The sequence below is a fragment of the Salmo trutta genome, chromosome 8, assembly GCF_901001165.1.
Source record: "Salmo trutta chromosome 8, fSalTru1.1, whole genome shotgun sequence".
Taxonomy (NCBI): Eukaryota; Metazoa; Chordata; class Actinopteri; order Salmoniformes; family Salmonidae; genus Salmo; species Salmo trutta.
Genome location: NC_042964.1, coordinates 47,908,314 through 47,928,775, shown reverse-complemented (window position 1 = coordinate 47,928,775; position 20,462 = coordinate 47,908,314). Strand labels below are relative to the sequence as shown.

General features: G+C 48.5%; 1 protein-coding gene across 1 annotated transcript in view; it reads left to right on the top strand.

Moving 5' to 3' along the window:
* Nucleotides 1–20,462, top strand: part of LOC115197987 (exocyst complex component 4-like) — a 244,656-nt gene that overhangs the window by 167,291 nt on the left and 56,903 nt on the right. The window contains exons 12-13 of the mRNA XM_029759645.1: nt 12,828–12,964; nt 19,870–20,025. Of these exons, the coding sequence (XP_029615505.1) occupies nt 12,828–12,964; nt 19,870–20,025 (293 nt within the window). The remainder of the gene's footprint in view (nt 1–12,827; nt 12,965–19,869; nt 20,026–20,462) is intronic.

Below are 20,462 nucleotides of genomic sequence, written 5' to 3'. Positions count from 1 at the left end.
AACAGGACGAAGGTGGGGAGACAGACTGGGTGTCTGAGGGAGAACAGGATGAAGGTGGGGAGACAGACTGGGTGTCTGAGAGAGAACAGGATGAAGGTGGGGAGACAGACTGGGTGTCTGAGAGAGAACAGGACAAAGGTGGGGAGACAGACTGGGTGGATGCACACACACACGCGGATCCACACATTTGAACACAGATATTGTACATTCTCAGACACAGGCTCATCCCAGAACTGTGGACACAGGTTTACCTATAAACACACACACCCCACAGGTTTACCTATAAACACACACACACACACACACACCACAGGTTTACCTATAAACACACACACACACCACAGGTTTACCTATAAACACACACACACACCACAGGTTTACCTATAAACACACACACACACACCACAGGTTTACCTATAAACACACACACACACCACAGGTTTACCTATAAACACACACACCACAGGTTTACCTATAAACACACACCACAGGTTTACCTATAAACACACACACACACACACACACACACCCCACAGGTTTACCTATAAACACACACCCCACAGGTTTACCTATAAACACACACACCACAGGTTTACCTATAAACACACACCACAGGTTTACCTATAAACACACACACCCCACAGGTCTACCTATAAACACACACACACACACACACACTAGTAAACACTCAAGTTATTCTGGTGTTTATGACTAAATGAGACTCCACCGTAAAAAAAAATGGTTGAACACCCAACTTTATAGGGCCATATGCAATATAACAATCCATTTAGATGTGATTCCATTTACCCAAATGTTGTTTGGAATGCATCGCTCCGCTATTTGTCATAAAATGGATTGGGCCTAACCAGCTGTTAAAAATGTTGATTTTGCACCTTATAAAAATGAATGAATCTCTACGATTTGGGCTGTACCTAAAATCCCTTTTACCTGTTTTCACAGCTCAGTGTGTCTGTGTGTGTTCACAGTATATCTAGGGAGGGAGAGAGACGGACGGTTTGGCTCAAGGTATAACCAGCTCCTAGCAGTGTGGCTGCTGAAGGATAGTGTGTGTTGGGACAAAGACTGTTTGTCTGAGGAAAGAGGAGCAAGGAAGTTGGAATGTCAGACCTGTTAAAAACTGTCTCTTGGTTTGAAGGAAAAGGGAGTTTACTTTGAGCCTATGATACAAGTTCAACTGTCATGTGGCTGAGTGAACATCTCCATCTATAAACTGATCACCCAACTCAGTGGTTGCCATGGGTGATGCTTTGAGTGGGCGGGTTCCGCCTCCGCCCCTCCTCCAGAGTGTAATGATGCGACCATCACCGTGGTAACCCCCTGAGGAGAAAGGAGGGAGAGAGAGAGGGGATGTGTGTGTGTACATCTTCATTAGCACCATGGTGATATGTATTTCATTGCCTTCTGTGGTGGGGGGGCTCTCTGTGCTACATTAGGTCCATATGGAACCTTTTTGGGGTACACAAACACACACACACACACACACACACACACACACACACACACACTCACACAGTACACACTCACACAGTACTCACACAGTACACACACACACTCACACAGTACACACACACTCACACAGTACACACTCACACAGTACTCACACAGTACACACACACACTCACACAGTACACACACACACTCACACAGTACACACACACACTCACACAGTACACACACACACTCACACAGTACACACACAGTACACACACACACAGTACACACACACGTACACGTACACACACACAGTACACACGTGTACACACGTACACACACACAGTACACACGTACTCACACAGTACACACACACACACAGTACACACACACACACACAGTACACACACACACACAGTACACACACACACACAGTACACACACACACACACACACACACACACACGACCCCACTGAGTGAACATCTGTACATCTATAACCTGATCACCCAACCCAGTGGTTGCTATGGGTGATGCTTTGTTGTGGGCAGGTTCCTCCGCCTCCCCTCCGCCGGGGTGTAATGATGCTGCCATCACCGTGGTAACCCCCTGAGGAGAAAGGAGGAAGAGAGAGCGAGGGATGATTAGGAGGTTTGACATAGAAAGCTGTCTGGGGAAACCACAACATTCTCAGGATTAGTGTTAGGGTCGGAGTCACAACTCAATCTGTGTGTGTGTGTGTGTGTGTGTGTGTGTGTGTGTGTGTGTGTGTGTGTGTGTGTGTGTGTGTGTGTGTGTGTGTGTGTGTGTGTGTGTGTGTGTGTGTGTGTGTGTGTGTGTGTGTGTGTGTGTGTGTGTGTTAAAAGGTGAGTGTGATATAAGCACACACAGCATCCAAGGTGGTGGTGGTGATGATGATAAGGGTTTTAACCCACCCTGGCAAAGCACATTCTGCTCTTTCATGTTGTGACCACCCCCCCGTGGATACAGTCAAATATACAAGATTGTCATCTTACTGCATGTGGCATGTCTAGCTGTGCACTGTTGAATAGCGGAAACCGGTTACTGACATTTCCCGAGATTTGCCACTCCCTTTTCCCGGGATAAAGAACTGTGAGAAACCGGTAAATGATAATAAATATTTTCTATGGACAGCATGACGTTGAATAGGACTGTTATGCTGTGTCTAAATCTGTCTTCTCTGTGGACCACGGCCTACTCTGCTATCTGCATGATGAATCATCAACGCTCCGAGTGGGAACAGACCTCGCATCTCCATATGGAACGCAGTTTACAATGCATGTTTCATCTCGTCCTGGTCACTTTTTTTCTTGTGAAAGGTAGGGCTACATTTGCTGCAGAATAGCTTAAGCTACATTAATATCAGGATTGAATGCGTATCTAATTTACACATTTCCATCTGGCTTTTGGGGGTCACCTTATTTTTTCATTGTAAAGATGCAAAATTGCAGCTGCAGAGTTTTAAAACAGCATATCACTCGAATATAATTGCCCTAAATCAGTGCACACGCGACCACTCTGTCGTTCTCTCTCTCCATCAATTCTATTAAAATTGCATCCAAAATAGATAGGCCTAATCATCTTCAAGATATACAGTACCAGTCAAAAGTTTGGACACCTTCTCATTCTAGGGTTTTTCTTTATTTGGACTATTTTCTACATTGTAGAATAATAGTGAAGACATCAAAACTATGAAATAACACATATGGACTCATGTAGTAACCAGATAAGGGTTAAATAAATCAAAATACATTTGAAATTCTTCAAAGTACCCACCCTTTGCCTTGATATCAGTTTTGCACCCTTTTGGAATTCTCTCAACCAGCTTCACCTGGAATGCTTCTCCAACAGTCGTGAAGGAGTTCCCACATATGCTGCCACAGATGTTGGCTGCTCTTCCTTCACTCTGCGGTCCAACTCATCCCAAACCATCTCGATTGGGTTGAAGTCGGGTGATTGTGGAGGCCAGGTGCAACACTCCATCACTCTCCTTCTTGGTCAAATAGCCCTTACACAGCCTGGATGTGTGTTGGGTCATTGTCCTGTTGAAAGACAAATGATAGTCCCACTAAGCGCAAACCAAATGGGATGGTGTATCGCTGCAGAATGCAGGGGTAGCCATGCTGGTTATTTTTAACTGTTTTTAATTTAACCTTTTATTTAACTAGGCAAGTCAGTTAAGAACAGCAAAACAGCAGTCTCAACGTCTACAGTGAAGAGTCGACGTTGGTGGTGTTTTGCAGGTACTATCTGGTGTTTTGCAGGTACTATTTAAAGAAGCTGCCACTTGTGGACTTGTGAGGCGTCTGTTTCTCAAACTAGACACTCTAATATACTTGTCCTCTTGCTCAGTTGTGCACCGGGGCCTCCCACTTTTTTTATTCTGGTTAGAGCCAGTTTGCGCTGTTTTGTGAAGGGAGTAGTACACAGCGTGAGATGAGATCTTCAGTTTCTTTGTAATTTCTCGCATGGAATAGCCTTCATTTCTCAGATCAAGAATAAACTGACGAGTTTCAGAAGAAAGGTCTTTGTTTCTGGCCATTTTGAGCCTGTAATCGAACCCACAAATGTTGATGCTCCAGATACTCAACTAGTCTAAAGAAGGACCAGTTTTATTGCTTCTTTAATCAGAACAACAGTTTTCAGCTATGCTAACATAATTGCAAAAGGGTTTTCTAATGATCAATTTTAAAATGCTAAACTTGAATTAACTAACACAACGTGCCATTGGAACACAGGAGTGATGGTTGCTGATAATGGTCCTCTGTATGCCTATGTAGATATTCCATAAAAAGTATTCAGTTTTCAGCTACGATAGTCATTTACAACATTAACAATGTCTACACTGTATTTCTGATCAATTTGATGTTATTTTAATGGACAAAAATGTGCTTTTCTTTAAAAAAAATAGGATTTTTCCAAGTGACTCCAAACTTTTGAAAGGTAGTATGTATATACACACACCTACACAGTGCATTCAGAAAGTATTCACACCCCTTGACTTTTTCCGCATTTTGTTACGTTACAGCCTCTAAAATGGGTTGAATTGTTTTTTTTCTCCTCTTCAATCTACACACAGCAAAAACATGTTTTTAGGCATTTTTGTTTTCACTTTGTCATTATATGGTATTGTGAGTAGATTGAGGACATTTCAAAAATAATAATAATAATTTGAGAATAAGGCTGTAACGTAACAAATGTGGAAAAAGTCAAGGGGTCTGAATACTTTACAAATGCACTGTATACAGTGGCAAGAAAAAGTATGTGAACCCTTTGGAATTACCCGGATTTCTGCATAAATTAGTCATCAAATTTGATCTGATCTTCATCTAAGTCACAACAATAGCCAAACACAGTCTCCTTAAACTAATAACACACACATTATTGTATTTTTCTTGTCTATATTGAATACGTCATTTAACCATTCACAGTGTAGGTTGGAAAAAGTATGTGAACCCTAGGCTAATGACTTCTCCAAAAGTCCTATCAATGAGACAAGATTGGAGATGTTGGTTAGAGAGCCTTGCCCTAAAAAAAATACTCACAAAATTTGAGTTTGCTATTCGCAAGAAGTATTGCCTGATGTGAACCATGCCTTGAACAAAAGAAATCTCAGAAGACCTAAGATTAAGAGTTGTTGACTTGCATAAAGCTGGAAAGGTTTACAAAAGTATCTCTAAAAGCCTTGATGTTCATCAGTCCATGGTAAGACACATTGTCTATAAATGGAGAAAGTTCAGCGCTGTTGCTACTCTCCCTAGGAGTGGCTGTCCTGCAAAGATGACTGCAAGAGCACAGCGCAGAATGCTCAATGAGGTTAAGAAGAATCCTAGAGTGTCAGCTAAAGACTTACAGAAGTCTCTGGAACATGCTAACATCTCTTTTGACGAGTCTACGATACGTAAAACACTAAACAAGAATGGTGTTCATGGGAGGACACCACGGAAGAAGCCACTGCTATCCAAAAAAAACATTGCTGCGCATCTGAAGTTTGCAAAAGTGCACCTGGATGTTCCACAGCGCTACTGACAAAATATTCTGTGAACAGATGAAACTTCAGTTGAGTTGTTTGGAAGGAACACACAACATTATTTGTGGAGAAAAAAAGGCACAGCACACCAACATCAAAACCTCATCCCAACTGTAAAGTACGGTGGAGGGAACATCATGATTTGGGACTGCTTTCCTGCCTCAGGGCCTGGATAGCTTGCTATCATCGAAGGAAAAATGAATTCCCAAGTTTATCAATACATTTTGCAGGAGAATGTTAGGCTATCTGTCCACCAATTGAAGCTCAACAGAAGTTGGGTGATGCAACAGTACTACGACCCAAAACACAGAACTAAATCAACAACAGATTGGCTTCAACAGAAGAAAATATGCCTTCTGGAGTGGCCCAGTCAGTCCTTACCTCAACCTCATTGAGATGGTGTGGCATGACCTCAAGAGTGGTTCACACCAGACATCCCAAGAATATTGCTGAACTGAAACAGTTTTGTAAAGAGAAATGGTCCAAAATGCCTCCTGACCGTTGTGCAGGTCTGATCCGCAACTACAGAAAACGTTTGGTTGAGGTTATTGCTGCCAAAGGAGAGTCAACCAGTTATTACATCCAAGGGTTCACATACTTTTCCCACCCTGCACTGTGAATGTTTACACAGTGCGTTCAATATAGACATGAAAACGTATAGTTGTTTGTGTGTTATTAGTATAAGCAGACTGTGTTTGTCTATTGTTGTGACCTAGATGAAGATCAGATCAAATTTGATGACCAATTTATGCAGAAATCTAGATATTTCCAAAGGGTTCACATACTTTTTCTCGCCACTGTATATATCTCAATATATCAACGTGTTAGCCTACCTCTTTCAGGTAATTAATGCAATGCAGTATTAGCCTTATATTTAGCTAATGAATGATGGGTAATGCGTAAGCTTCTAACTTACAGCCTTTGTCTCTTGGGCAATATGCACCTGCACTCCGCTGGCTTCTCTCCTTAATAAAACGCCCCTTGGCTCTTGCTGTCCCAGGAAAAGATAGCCTAGAATTGCTTGATGGATGTTTTTTTAAGCATTTCTTATACTAATTGAATATTTGAAGAGGGATGCAGGCTTGCTGTTGTTAGGTGAATGTTAAATACAGCAGCCAATAGAATGCATGGGGAGTTTGAAAGAACAGAGTGCGATGGTGGTAGGTTATAGCAGGTATTTGTTCAGATCAATAACCAGTCAACGTTCGTGAAGAGAAGTGAAAGCCGTCGGCAGCTTCTAGTGATTTGTTCTTGGGATGGAACATTTTCTAAAATACCGGGAAAATATTCAACCCTACTGTGCACATGCTGTTGGCTTGAGCCATACATTATCCAAACCCTTTCATTAGTTCATCATGCATGAATGTATGTGAATAAGAATACAATACATGTTGGTATTTTTCCAGTTACAGAGAGCTGAGGTTGTAAATAAGCATCTCTCTGTGAGGAACGATGACATTCCGCTCTCAATTTGTGCATCATTCCATCAGAGAAGTAGTTGGTTGGATGCATTCACTGATGTAAACACTAACAGCGGGTGCTGATTGGCTATGATCTGCACTGTAACTTGCCAGAGAGGCCTTTGATTTGACGTGATCGGAGGTGACAGCTTGTGATAGGTGTTTTCCACTCTTCTATGAAGAGGCCTCGAGAAGAAGCTTTTTTTAGTGACATTTCATTGTCATGTGACTGTTTACATCTTAAATGGCGCCCTATTCCCATTATATTGCACTACTTTTGACCAGGGCTCATAGGGTTCTGGTCAAAAGTAGTGCACTATGTAAGGGTTAGGGTTCCAATTGGACACAAACACTGAATCGTTCCTGTGAAGTGAACACCAATCCTCAAACAGGAGGGAGGGAGAGAGAGAGAAAGTTTATATTTCCATTTAGATTGAAGCAGGGCCGAACATGCCTAATGACATCCAGCCAAGGTTTGTTTGCAGAACTACTGCATGTGTTATTTACAATTTACTGCGTGAGCACACGCACGCATACAGGCGTGGAACAAACACACATAGAAAGATAATCAACTCTTTTACAACCTTACACACCCACATATGCATGCGCACAAACACTGGAACAAACACGTATACAAAGAGAATATACCCTTTCATAACCAAACACACAGCCCTCCCTCACTGGGGTGAAGGGGAGTCACACATGAGTAGGACAGCGTCTGGCAGATCATTCATCAACGTCAGCATGGCCTCACGCCTCTGAGACTCCCTCTGCACACGCCGGACGGCTCACATGCTTCTGCTACTTCAGTGTGTGTGTGTGTGTGTGTGTGTATATGTATGTGTGTATGAGCGTGTTATTTGTGTTTGTAGGACCCTGCCTGCAGACTTGAATGTGAGGTGACACGAGTCACAGCCGACACAGGAGTCAGCGGTTTTGGATCAGTGATGAGAGTGACGTGGCGGAACGCACAGGGTTAAATGCTCTGGCCCTCTCCATCCATGGGGGCCGCCCCTCCATTAATGGGGAAACCCCCTGACCCGTTTCAGGGGCACGACTGAGCCCCTTTACAGCCCACTCCAGACCCCTCTACAAGACCTTGAATGTGTGGATCTGTTCGTAACAGAGACAGGACAGCAGTACAGGGGTAGAAGATTTGGGATAGTTTCCATGTCAATTCAGACTGTACATTAATACCATTTTATTTGATCAATTCCACAGTTTCAGCAATATGGCAAGGCCTAGTAGTGGACCGTTCAATAGAGAGCATCCACTGGGCAGACAGCAGTTCAACGTCTAGTTCTGAGTTACATTTGGTTGAGTTGTTAACTAACGTGAATTCAAAGTGAAATCAACCAAAAATGACACCATGTCATTGGATTTCTGTTTTGCTAATCCAATCTGTTTTCCACATTGATTCAACGTCATCAAATAGATTTTGTGGGTTGAAATTACATTGAAACAACGTTGATTCAACCAGTTTTTGACCAGAGTGCATCATGGCAGCTTTAAGTTCCTTTCGCTATTTCACTCAGGACACCCTGATGCACTCAAGGTCCAACAATGCTCAATATGTCCTCTATCATCACAATCAGTGAGAGGAATGAGAGAAACTGTTCTTAGATCAGTCTCTTTATAGGAAGATGACTAGTGTACTATTATCACACTAGAGCTTCAAAGTCATCAAGGACACATTCCGCCACTTACGCCGGATACCTCCCCTGCTCTCGCCTGTGTTCTGGAGTGTTTACAACTCTAATAACTGCTATTATCACCTGCTCAGGCATTTCTATGGCGATACCACTGCATTAACGGCGGCAGCCAATGACACGACAGTCTGAGTGCTCACTGTGCACTCTTTTCATCATTAGCTCTCAGAGATGGGGCCTTTCACACTCTGACGGAATTTACGGCGGTAAATTGCTGAATTTCTAGACCCATTTTGTGTATCGCCGGCCTCAATTAAATTTGCTTTCAGCTAGGCTCTGACACAAAATAGAACAAAAAGAAGTGCAAAGTGAAAGTCAGCCATGTTTCACTGTGTGTGTGTGTGCTTTGGTTTTAATGCATTTGGTAGAGAGAGTACTAGAGAGAGTGTGACTGTGAGTCTGTTGCTTAAAGCTAGAGTGTTTGTGGAAAGAGAGTTGTCAATAAAGTTGTCTCGTGGGAGAAGTTTCACCAGCCCCCAGAATGCATTTCGTCTCCTCCTCGTGTAACAGTTAAATAAGATGGAGAGGTCCCACTGTTGTCAAGACCTCTGAGAATTCTCTCTCCCTCTCTCTCCTTCTCTCAATCTGCGGCCCTTGATTACTTTTTAATGATTTCTGCTGCAAAGACGAATGGCTATGTTAAATGAGCAGAATTAGACAAGGCGAGCGGAGCCAGAGCATTTGTTCCAGGAGTAATGGATCTGGGATCCATTGTTTACCATTCCTGACCTGCTGATATCCAGCCTCACTACCTCATAGTAGGAGAGAGAAAGAATAGTGGACTTAGTGTTTGAACACCAAGGAAGGAAAGAAAGAAAGAGGTCAAAAGGGAAAGATTTAATCGTTCATCATTCTTTTAAGTTTTTTAGCAGTTGAAGGTGATTTGAAAGTGAAAGCTAACAGTTGAATGGCTGATTCATTGGAGTTGGCTTTAGTTCTTACCCAATAGCAGGATGGCCATCATCTCCTTGGCTCTCACAGCAACTCCTTCCATCGTCTCTCTGATGACAAATAGAGTCCTCTTCCTGGCTCCATCACACACTCACTGGGGGTTCTGGAGTCTCTGTGTGTGTACTGTGTGTGTACTGTGTGTGTACTGTGTGTGTTCGACTGTGCTCGTGCCTGTACGTCTGCTTGTGTCTAGAAGTGCCAGCCCTCCCCTGCTGAGTGAATGGGTCCCTGCTCTCCTCTGTCAGGCTGGCAGGGGGCAATGGGACTGGGGGGGTCCCCTGGCGGAGTTTCATGACAGGGACCAGCCTTGTGGAGCTCTGGGTATGGGCAGCGCTACAGATCATTACCCCCCAGCAGGGAGAGGGACCAGGGGGCCAGCCAGTAGTCCCTTTAATCAGTAACTGCCCTGTTCAGGCCACTGCTGTTCCCTGCTGACTACACCCTGCCACTGTTGCCAGCTGGGCATCTTCAACAGTGTAAGAGTTGGTACAGCCAGCTGCCACTGCTAACCAATACTGCTGCTGCTTTTTACGCGCTTTGAAGAACTGTGCTACGTCTAAACTAGCGGTTAGCACTGCCGTGGCTAATGCTAGTGAGTTTCAATGGACCACTCCACTGTGTACGCTTGTATCGGTCTTTATCAAACACACTTTGCCTTGGTCTAACCCACAAAAACAACTCACACACAAACCTTTGATGCTAAGAAATGCATTTGTATTGATAAAATACCAGATGAAATGAATGGACATTATAGAAAATAGTGAGAGAAGAAAAATAAGTAAATCATTCAAGTAAGAGCAAAGAAGATAGTTGTTCCTCACTGGTCACCAGTAGCCAGGGAAACGGGTGTTCTAATGACTGTACATACTGCCACTAGTATACACATCCACTCCCAATAGTATGTGTGTACAAATACAAGCATCTGTATACAAACTGTACTCTGACACCTTAAGAGTCATGATTTTAGTGTTTCATGAACATGGTGAGTCAGATCACTAGGGCCTGTACTCACAAAGCATCCCAGAGTAGGAGTGCTGATCTCGGTCCAGGTCCTTCCTGTCCATATCATCTGATCCTAGATCAGTACTCTGTTCTCAGTGGGTTTCCCTTTGTGTCTTACCTCTGCTATATCCTGTTGACTTTTGGACCCACAAGGTGTTTCAGCTAACTGCCGTCCACAACATTATTTTGATTTTATTTTACCCGCCACCCTCCCTCATTGGACGACAACTTTATTGTCAATGCTCTTCTTATCCAGGGGCAAGAATGGACAGACCTGTTAAGAGGGGACGAAGAGAGGTCAACTAATATATCAGGTTTCATTTCAAAGACAGCGATGACAGTGTGTGAAGTCGGCTCTTATGGTGGTTTATGACGTGCGTTATAACAATGCTGTGACAAAATAATATACACTATATATATATACGAAAGTATGTGGACACCCTTTTAAATTAGTGGATTTGGCTATTTCAGCCTCTGACAGGTGCATTAGATCGTGCACACAGCCATGCACTCTCCATAGACAAACATTGGCAGTAGGATGGCCTTAAGAGCTTGAAGAGCTCAGTGACTTTCAGCATGGCACCGTCATAGGATGCCACCTTTCCAACAAGTCAGTGTATCAAATTTCTGCCCTGCTAGAGCTGCCCCGGTCAACTGTAAGTGCTGTTATTGTGAAGTGGAAACGTCTAGGAGCAACAGCGGCTCAGCCGCGAAGTGGTAGGCCACACAAGCTCACAGAACGGGACCGCCGAGTGCTGAAGCGAGTAAATATCCTCTGTCCTTTGTTGCAACAGTCACTACCAAGTTCCAAACTGCCTCTGAAAGCAACGTCAACACAATAACTGGTTTCCATGGCAGAGCAGCCGCACACAAGCCTAAGATCACCATGCGTAATGCCAAGCGTCGGCTAGAGTGGTGTAAAGCATACAATGACATTCTAGATTCTGTGCTTCCAACTTTGTGGCAACAGTTTGCGGAAGGCCCTTTCCTGTTTCAGCATGACAATGCCCCCGTGCACAAAGCGAGGACCATACAGAAAAGGTTTGTCGAGATCAGTGTGGAAGAACTTGACTGGCTTGCACAGAGCCCTGACCTCAACCCCATTGAACAACTTTGGGATGAATTAGAACGCCGACTGCGAGCCAGGCCCCGCAGCAATGTTCCAACATCTAGTGGGATGCCTTCAGAGAAGAGTGGAGGCTGTTATAGCAGCAAAGGGGGGACTAACTCCATAATAATGCCCATGATTTTGGAATGAGATGTTCGACGAGCAGGTGTCCAAATACTTCTGGTCATGTAGTGTAGGTCTGTGGCAGTGGTGTCAAGTTAGGTGTGTGTGTGTGTATTGAAGTGTCTGCTTCCGTCCTGCTATTTGTAACACTACTCTGGCTAAACTGTAATGACTGTAGTTTTGTCAGAGCTCGCTGGGGATCTTGTCATGCGTGTAGGCATAGGTACACACCTACACACACACTCACCTGATCTCTCTCTTACACACACACACCTCCTGCCACTCATCTGACACGGTGGTATATCGTTGACAATGACAAGCTCCCAACAGCATCCAGTCCCTGACAGGAGAATATAGTCATTGTATTAGATTGGTTGCTTGCTGACGGCTTTGCACATCGGACAGGAGAGACTTGACAGTCCCACTCCTCAACACTGGTGTTACACTGCATCTGCTCTCCTTCTGGTGGCTGTAAGGAGATACTGCGTCCCAAATTGCACCATATTCCCTATATAGTGTACTACTTTTGTCCAGAGCCCTGGGACCTGGTCAAAAGTAGTGCACTATATAGGGAATAGGGTGTCATTTGGGACTCAGTGATACGCTTCCTAGTTAAGGGAGGACAAGGGAGTGGCTGAATTACAAGGATCACTGGGCTCAGAGCTGAGGCGACAGTGACAGTTTTGTGGTTGAAATGAAACATGTTATGTGGGATGAGGTTAGGACTCTTTCACATTGTCAAACCACAATAAGTTTCATATTTTTTTATTTATTTGATATATAATTTGAACTGCGTTCTTTTTTTATAGTGAGAACAAAGAGCAAAACATAGTTTCACTCGTGTCTATAAGTATTAACAGCTGAAACATATTCTCTACCTCTATGTAAGGAGCTTTATTAGTTCTGCCTGAAATGAAACATTTCATGTATAATTCTGAATGTATTAAGCCTGTATTTCTGTGTCCTCTCCAGAGCACAGTAGTAGTGGAGAAGTCCATCCAGGACCTGATGACTCTGATGCAGGACCTGAGTGCCTACTCCAACCAGTTCCTGGAGATGGTCTGTGACAAGCTGAAGGAGTACAAGGAGGTCTGCAACACCTCATACAGGTAAGAGTTAGACTGTCTCAGGACCAGCTGAAGGAGAACAAGGAGGTCTGCAACACCTCATACAGGTAAGAGTTAGACTGACTCAGGACCAGCTGAAGGAGAACAAGGAGGTCTGCAACATCTCATACAGGTAAGAGTTAGACTGACTCAGGACCAGCTGAAGGAGAACAAGGAGGTCTGCAATACCTCATACAGGTAAGAGTTAGACTGACTCAGGACCAGCTGAAGGAGAACAAGGAGGTCTGCAACACCTCATACAGGTAAGAGTTAGACTGACTCAGGACCAGCTGAAGGAGAACAAGGAGGTCTGCAACATCTCATACAGGTAAGAGTTAGACTGACTCAGGACCAGCTGAAGGAGAACAAGGAGGTCTGCAACACCTCATACAGGTAAGAGTTAGACTGACTCAGGACCAGCATGAGGAAAGTGGTTCCTATCTTCCTTGCTAGAAGGTATAGAAACTCAAACTGTCAGTTTGTTCTGCTTGAGTGTATATTGGACTTCAGCAGTGCTCTCTCTCTCTGACACACCCTCACACCTGTGCTGTGTTTGTCTTCATCTGGCTGAACCCCAGGCTTAGGTTTAGGCTGACCTCTGTGCAGATGGAGAACCAGCGCTCTGCCGCCCCTCCTCTACTCCCATCCTCTACCCCCCAATCCTCTACTCCCATCCTCTACCCCCTTCCTCTACCCACCAATCCTCCAAATCCTCTACTCCCATCCTCTACCCCCAATCCTCTACTCCCTTCCTCTACTCCCATCCTCTACCCCCCAATCCTCTACTCCCATCCTCTACCCCCAATCCTCTACTCCCATCCTCTACCCCCAAATCCTCTACTCCCATCCTCTACCCCCCAATCCTCTACTCCCATCCTCTACCCCCAAATCCTCTACTCCCATCCTCTACCCCCCAATCCTCTACTCCCATCCTCTACCCCCCAATCCTCTACTCCCATCCTCTACCCCCAATCCTCTACTCCCATCCTCTACCCCTCCGTCCTCTACTCCCATCCTCTAACCCCAAATCCCCTACACCCATCCTCTACCCCCCAATCCTCTACTCCCCTCCTCTACCCCCCAAATCCACTACTCCCCTCCTCTACCCCCCAATCCTCTACTCCCTTCCTCTACCCACCAATCCTCTACTCCCATCCTCTACCCCCAAATCCTCTACTCCCATCCTCTACCCCCCAATCCTCTACTCCCATCCTCTACCCCCCAATCCTCTACCCCCCAATCCTCTACTCCCATCCTCTACCCCCCAAATCCTCTACTCCCATCCTCTACCCCCAATCCTCTACTCCCTTCCTCTACCCCCCAATCCTCTACTCCCCTCCTCTACCCCCCAATCCTCTACTCCCCTCTTCTACCCCCCAATCCTCTACTCCCATCCTCTACCCCCCAATCCTCCACTCCCATCCTCTACCCCCCCAATCCTCTACTCCCTTCCTCTACCCCCCAATCCTCCACTCCCATCCTCTACCCCCCAATCCTCTACCCCCCAATCCTCTACCCCCCAATCCTCTACTCCCATCCTCTACTCCCATCCTCTACCCCCCAATCCTCTACTCCCATCCTCTACCCCAATCCTCTACTCCCATCCTCTACCCCCCAATCCTCTACTCCCATCCTCTACCCCCCAATCCTCTACTCCCATCCTCTACCCCCCAATCCTCCACTCCCATCCTCTACCCCCAATCTTCTACTCCCCTCCTCTACCCCTCCGTCCTCTACTCCCCTCTTCTACCCCCCAATCCTCTACTCCCCTCCTCTATCCCCCAATCCTCTACTCCCCTCCTCTACCCCCCAATCCTCTACCCCCAATCCTCTACCCCCAATCCTCTACCCCCCAATCCTCTACCCCCCAATCCTCTACCCCCCAATCCTCTACTCCCATCCTCTACCCCCCAATCTTTACTCCCATCCTCTAACCCCCAATCCTCTACCCCCAATCCTCTACTCCCATCCTCTACCCCCCAATCCTCTACTCCCATCCTCTACCCCCCCATCTCCTACTCCCTTCCTCTACCCCCCAAGCCTCCACTCCCATCCTCTACCCCCCAATCCTCTACTCCCATCCTCTACCCCCCAATCCTCTACTCCCTTCCTCTACCCCCCAATCCTCCGCTCCCATCCTCTACTCCCATCCTCTACTCCCATCCTCTACCCCCCAATCCTCTACTCCCTTCCTCTACCCCCCAATCCTCTACTCCTATCCTCTACCCCCCAATCTCCTACTCCCTTCCTCTACCCCCCAATCCTCTACTCCCATCCTCTACTCCCATCCTCTACCCCCCAATCCTCTACTCCCTTCCTCTACCCACCAATCCTCTACTCCCATCCTCTACCCCCAAATCCTCTACTCCCATCCTCTACCCCCCAATCCTCTACTCCCATCCTCTACCCCCCAATCCTCTACCCCCCAATCCTCTACTCCCATCCTCTACCCCCCAAATCCTCTACTCCCATCCTCTACCCCCAATCCTCTACTCCCTTCCTCTACCCCCCAATCCTCTACTCCCCTCCTCTACCCCCCAATCCTCTACTCCCCTCTTCTACCCCCCAATCCTCTACTCCCATCCTCTACCCCCCAATCCTCCACTCCCATCCTCTACCCCCCCAATCCTCTACTCCCTTCCTCTACCCCCCAATCCTCCACTCCCATCCTCTACCCCTCCGTCCTCTACTCCCATCCTCTACTCCCATCCTCTACCCCCCAATCCTCTACTCCCATCCTCTACCCCAATCCTCTACTCCCATCCTCTACCCCCCAATCCTCTACTCCCATCCTCTACCCCCCAATCCTCTACTCCCATCCTCTACCCCCCAATCCTCCACTCCCATCCTCTACCCCCCAATCTTCTACTCCCCTCCTCTACCCCTCCGTCCTCTACTCCCCTCCTCTACCCCTCCGTCCTCTACTCCCCTCTTCTACCCCCCAAACCTCTACTCCCCTCCTCTATCCCCCAATCCTCTACTCCCCTCCTCTACCCCCCAATCCTCTACCCCCAATCCTCTACCCCCAATCCTCTACCCCCCAATCCTCTACCCCCCAATCCTCAGCCCCCCAATCCTCTACTCCCATCCTCTACCCCCCAATCTTTTACTCCCATCCTCTAACCCCCAATCCTCTACCCCCAAGCCTCTACTCCCATCCTCTACCCCCCAATCCTCTACTCCCATCCTCTACCCCCCCATCTCCTACTCCCTTCCTCTACCCCCCAAGCCTCCACTCCCATCCTCTACCCCCCAATCCTCTACTCCCATCCTCTACCCCCCAATCCTCTACTCCCTTCCTCTACCCCCCAATCCTCCGCTCCCATCCTCTACTCCCATCCTCTACTCCCATCCTCTACCCCCCAATCCTCTACTCCCTTCCTCTACCCCCAATCCTCTACTCCTATCCTCTACCCCCCAATCTCCTACTCCCTTCCTCTACCCCCCCAATCCTCTACTCCCATCCTCTACTCCCATCCTCTACCCCAATCCTCTACTCGCTTTCTCTACTCCCATCCTCTACCCCCCAATCCTCTACTCCCATCCTCTACCCCCCTCCTCTACTCCCTTCCTCTACCCCCCAACCCTCTACCCCCAATCCTCTACTCCCCTCCTCTACCCCCCAATCCTCTACCCCCAATCCTCTACTCCCATCCTCTACCCCCAATCCTCTACCCCCAATCCTCTACCCCCCAATCCTCTACCCCAATCCTCTACTCCCCTCCTCTACCCCCCCTCCTCTACCCCCAAGCCTCTACCCCAATCCTCTACCCCCCCAATCCTCTACTCCCATCCTCTAACCCCCAATCCTCTACTCCCATCCTCTACCCCCAATCCTCTACCCCCCAAACCTCTACTCCCCTCCTCTATCCCCCAATCCTCTACTCCCCTCCTCTACCCCCCAATCCTCTACCCCCAATCCTCTACCCCCAATCCTCTACCCCCCAATCCTCTACCCCCCAATCCTCAGCCCCCCAATCCTCTACTCCCATCCTCTACCCCCCAATCTTTTACTCCCATCCTCTAACCCCCAATCCTCTACCCCCAAGCCTCTACTCCCATCCTCTACCCCCCAATCCTCTACTCCCATCCTCTACCCCCCCCATCTCCTACTCCCTTCCTCTACCCCCCAAGCCTCCACTCCCATCCTCTACCCCCCAATCCTCTACTCCCATCCTCTACCCCCCAATCCTCTACTCCCTTCCTCTACCCCCCAATCCTCCGCTCCCATCCTCTACTCCCATCCTCTACTCCCATCCTCTACCCCCCAATCCTCTACTCCCTTCCTCTACCCCCCAATCCTCTACTCCTATCCTCTACCCCCCAATCTCCTACTCCCTTCCTCTACCCCCCAATCCTCTACTCCCATCCTCTACTCCCATCCTCTACCCCAATCCTCTACTCGCTTTCTCTACTCCCATCCTCTACCCCCCCAATCCTCTACTCCCATCCTCTACCCCCCTCCTCTACTCCCTTCCTCTACCCCCCAACCCTCTACCCCCAATCCTCTACTCCCCTCCTCTACCCCCCAACCCTCTACCCCCCAATCCTCTACCCCCAATCCTCTACTCCCATCCTCTACCCCCAATCCTCTACCCCCAATCCTCTACCCCCCAATCCTCTACCCCAATCCTCTACTCCCCTCCTCTACCCCCCCTCCTCTACCCCCAAGCCTCTACCCCAATCCTCTACCCCCCAATCCTCTACTCCCATCCTCTAACCCCCAATCCTCTACTCCCATCCTCTACCCCCAATCCTCTACCCCCCAATCCTCTACCCCCCAATCCTCTACTCCCATCCTCTAACCCCCAATCCTCTACTCCCATCCTCTACCCCCCAATCTCCTACTCCCTTCTTCTACCCCCAATTCTCCACTCCCATCCTCTACTCCCATCCTCTACCCCCCAATCCTCTACTCCCATCCTCTACCCCAATCCACTACTCCCTTCCTCTACCCCCAATCCTCCACTCCCATCCTCTACTCCCATCCTCTACTCCCTTCCTCCCCCCCAATCCTCTACTCCCATCCTCTACCCCCCAATCCTCTACTCCCATCCTCTACCCCCCAATCCTCTACTCCCATCCTCTACCCCCAATCCTCTACCCCCAATCCTCTACTCCCATCCTCTACCCCCCAATCCTCTACTCCCATCCTCTACCCCCCAATCCTCTACTCCCTTCCGTCCTCTACCCCTCCGTCCTCTACTCCCTTCCGTCCTCTACTCCCTTCCGTCCTCTACCCCTCCGTCCTCTACCCCTCCGTCTTCTACCCCTCCGTCCTCTACCCCTCCGTCCTCTACCCCTCCGTCCTCTACCCCTCCGTCCTCTACCCCTCCGTCCTCTACCCCTCCGCGCTCTACCCCTCCGCCCTCTACCCCTCCGCCCTCTACCCCTCCGCCCTCTACCCCTCCGTCCTCTACCCTCTACCTCTCCTCTACCCTCTACCCCTCCGTCCTCTACCCCTCCGTCCTCTACCCCTCCGTCCTCTACCCCTCCGTCCTCTACCCCTCCGCCCTCTACCCCTCCGTCCTCTACCCCTCCGTCCTCTACCCCTCCGTCCTCTACCCCTCCGTCCTCTACCCCTCCGCGCTCTACCCCTCCGCCCTCTACCCCTCCGTCCTCTACCCTCTACCTCTCCTCTACCCCTCTACCCCTCCGTCCTCTACCCCTCCGTCCTCTACCCCTCCGTCCTCTACCCCTCCGCCCTCTACCCCTCCGTCCTCTACCCTCTACCTCTCCTCTACCCCTCTACCCCTCTACCCCTCCGTCCTCTACCCCTCCGTCCTCTACCCCTCCGTCCTCTACCCCTCCGTCCTCTACCCCTCCGTCCTCTACCCCTCCGCCCTCTACCCTCTACCTCTCCTCTACCCCTCTACCCCTCCGTCCTCTACCCCTCCGTCCTCTACCCCTCCGTCCTCTACCCCTCCGTCCTCTACCACTACTCCTCCATCCTCTACCTCTACTCCTCCATCCTCTACCTCTACTCCTCCATCCTCTACCTCTACTCCTCCATCCTCTACCACTACTCCTCCATCCTCTACCACTACTCCTCCATCCTCTACCTCTACTCCTCCATCCTCTACCTCTACTCCTCCATCCTCTACCTCTACTCCTCCATCCTCTACCTCTACTCCTCCATCCTCTACCTCTACTCCTCCATCCTCTACCACTACTCCTCCATCCTCTACCACTACTCCTCCATCCTCTACCACTACTCCTCCATCCTCTACCTCTACTCCTCCATCCTCTACCTCTACTCCTCCATCCTCTACCTCTACTCCTCCATCCTCTACCTCTCCTCTACCCCTCTACCTCTCCTCTACCCCTCTACCTCTCCTCTACCCCTCCGTCCTCTACCCCTCCGTCCTCTACCCCTCCGTCCTCTACCCCTCCGTCCTCTACCCCTCCGTCCTCTACCTCTACTCCTCCATCCTCTACCTCTCCTCTACCCTCTACCTCTCCTCTACCCCTGTACCCTCTACCTCTTCTCTACCCCTGTACCCTCTACCTCTCCTCTACCCTCTACCTCTCCTCTACCCTCTACCTCTCCTCTACCCCTCTACCTCTCCTCTACCCTCTACCTCTCCTCTACCCCTCTACCTCTCCTCTACCCCTCTACCTCTCCTCTACCCCTCTACCTCTCCTCTACCCCTCTACCTCTCCTCTACCCCTCTACCTCTCCTCTACCCCTCTACCTCTCCTCTCACCTGACTAAGTGTTACTCCCTCTATGGGTGTGGAAACACTGTGCCTCAGCTGCCTGCTGTGTCGATGGGTGGTTCTGTGGACTCAAACACTGATCCAGCTAAGCAGTTATCCTCATGCAGGCAATGTCTCCATCCACCCTCATGCTATGCTGTCTGTCTGTACTATACAGTTGATGATATCTCTCTGTCCTGTGTGTCCCAGGGGCATAGTCCAGTGTGAGGAGAAGCTGACCATCAGTGCGTCGTGGTCTAAGGACGAGGACATCAGCCGACTGCTCCAGTCTCTGCCCAACTGGGCTAACATGGCCCAGCCCAGACAGCTCCGACAGAAGAGAGAGGACGAGGAGGACTTCACCAGGTCTCACACAAACACACAGAACAGTATCCTCACCCCTCCACCCTAACACAAACACACAGAACAGTATCCTCACCACCTCCACCCTAACACAAACACACAGAACAGTATCCTCACCTCCCCTCCACCCTAACACAAACACACAGAACAGTATCCTCACCTCCCCCTCCACCTTAACACAAACACACAGAACAGTATCCTCACCTCCCCCTCCACCTTAACACAAACACACAGAACAGTATCCTCACCACCCCCTCCACCCTAACACAAACACACAGAACAGTATCCTCACCACCCTTCCACCCTAACACAAACACACAGAACAGTATCCTCACCACCCCCTCCACCCTAACACAAACACACAGAACAGTATCCTCACCTCCCCCTCCACCCTAACACAAACACACAGAACAGTATCCTCACCACCCCTCCACCCTAAC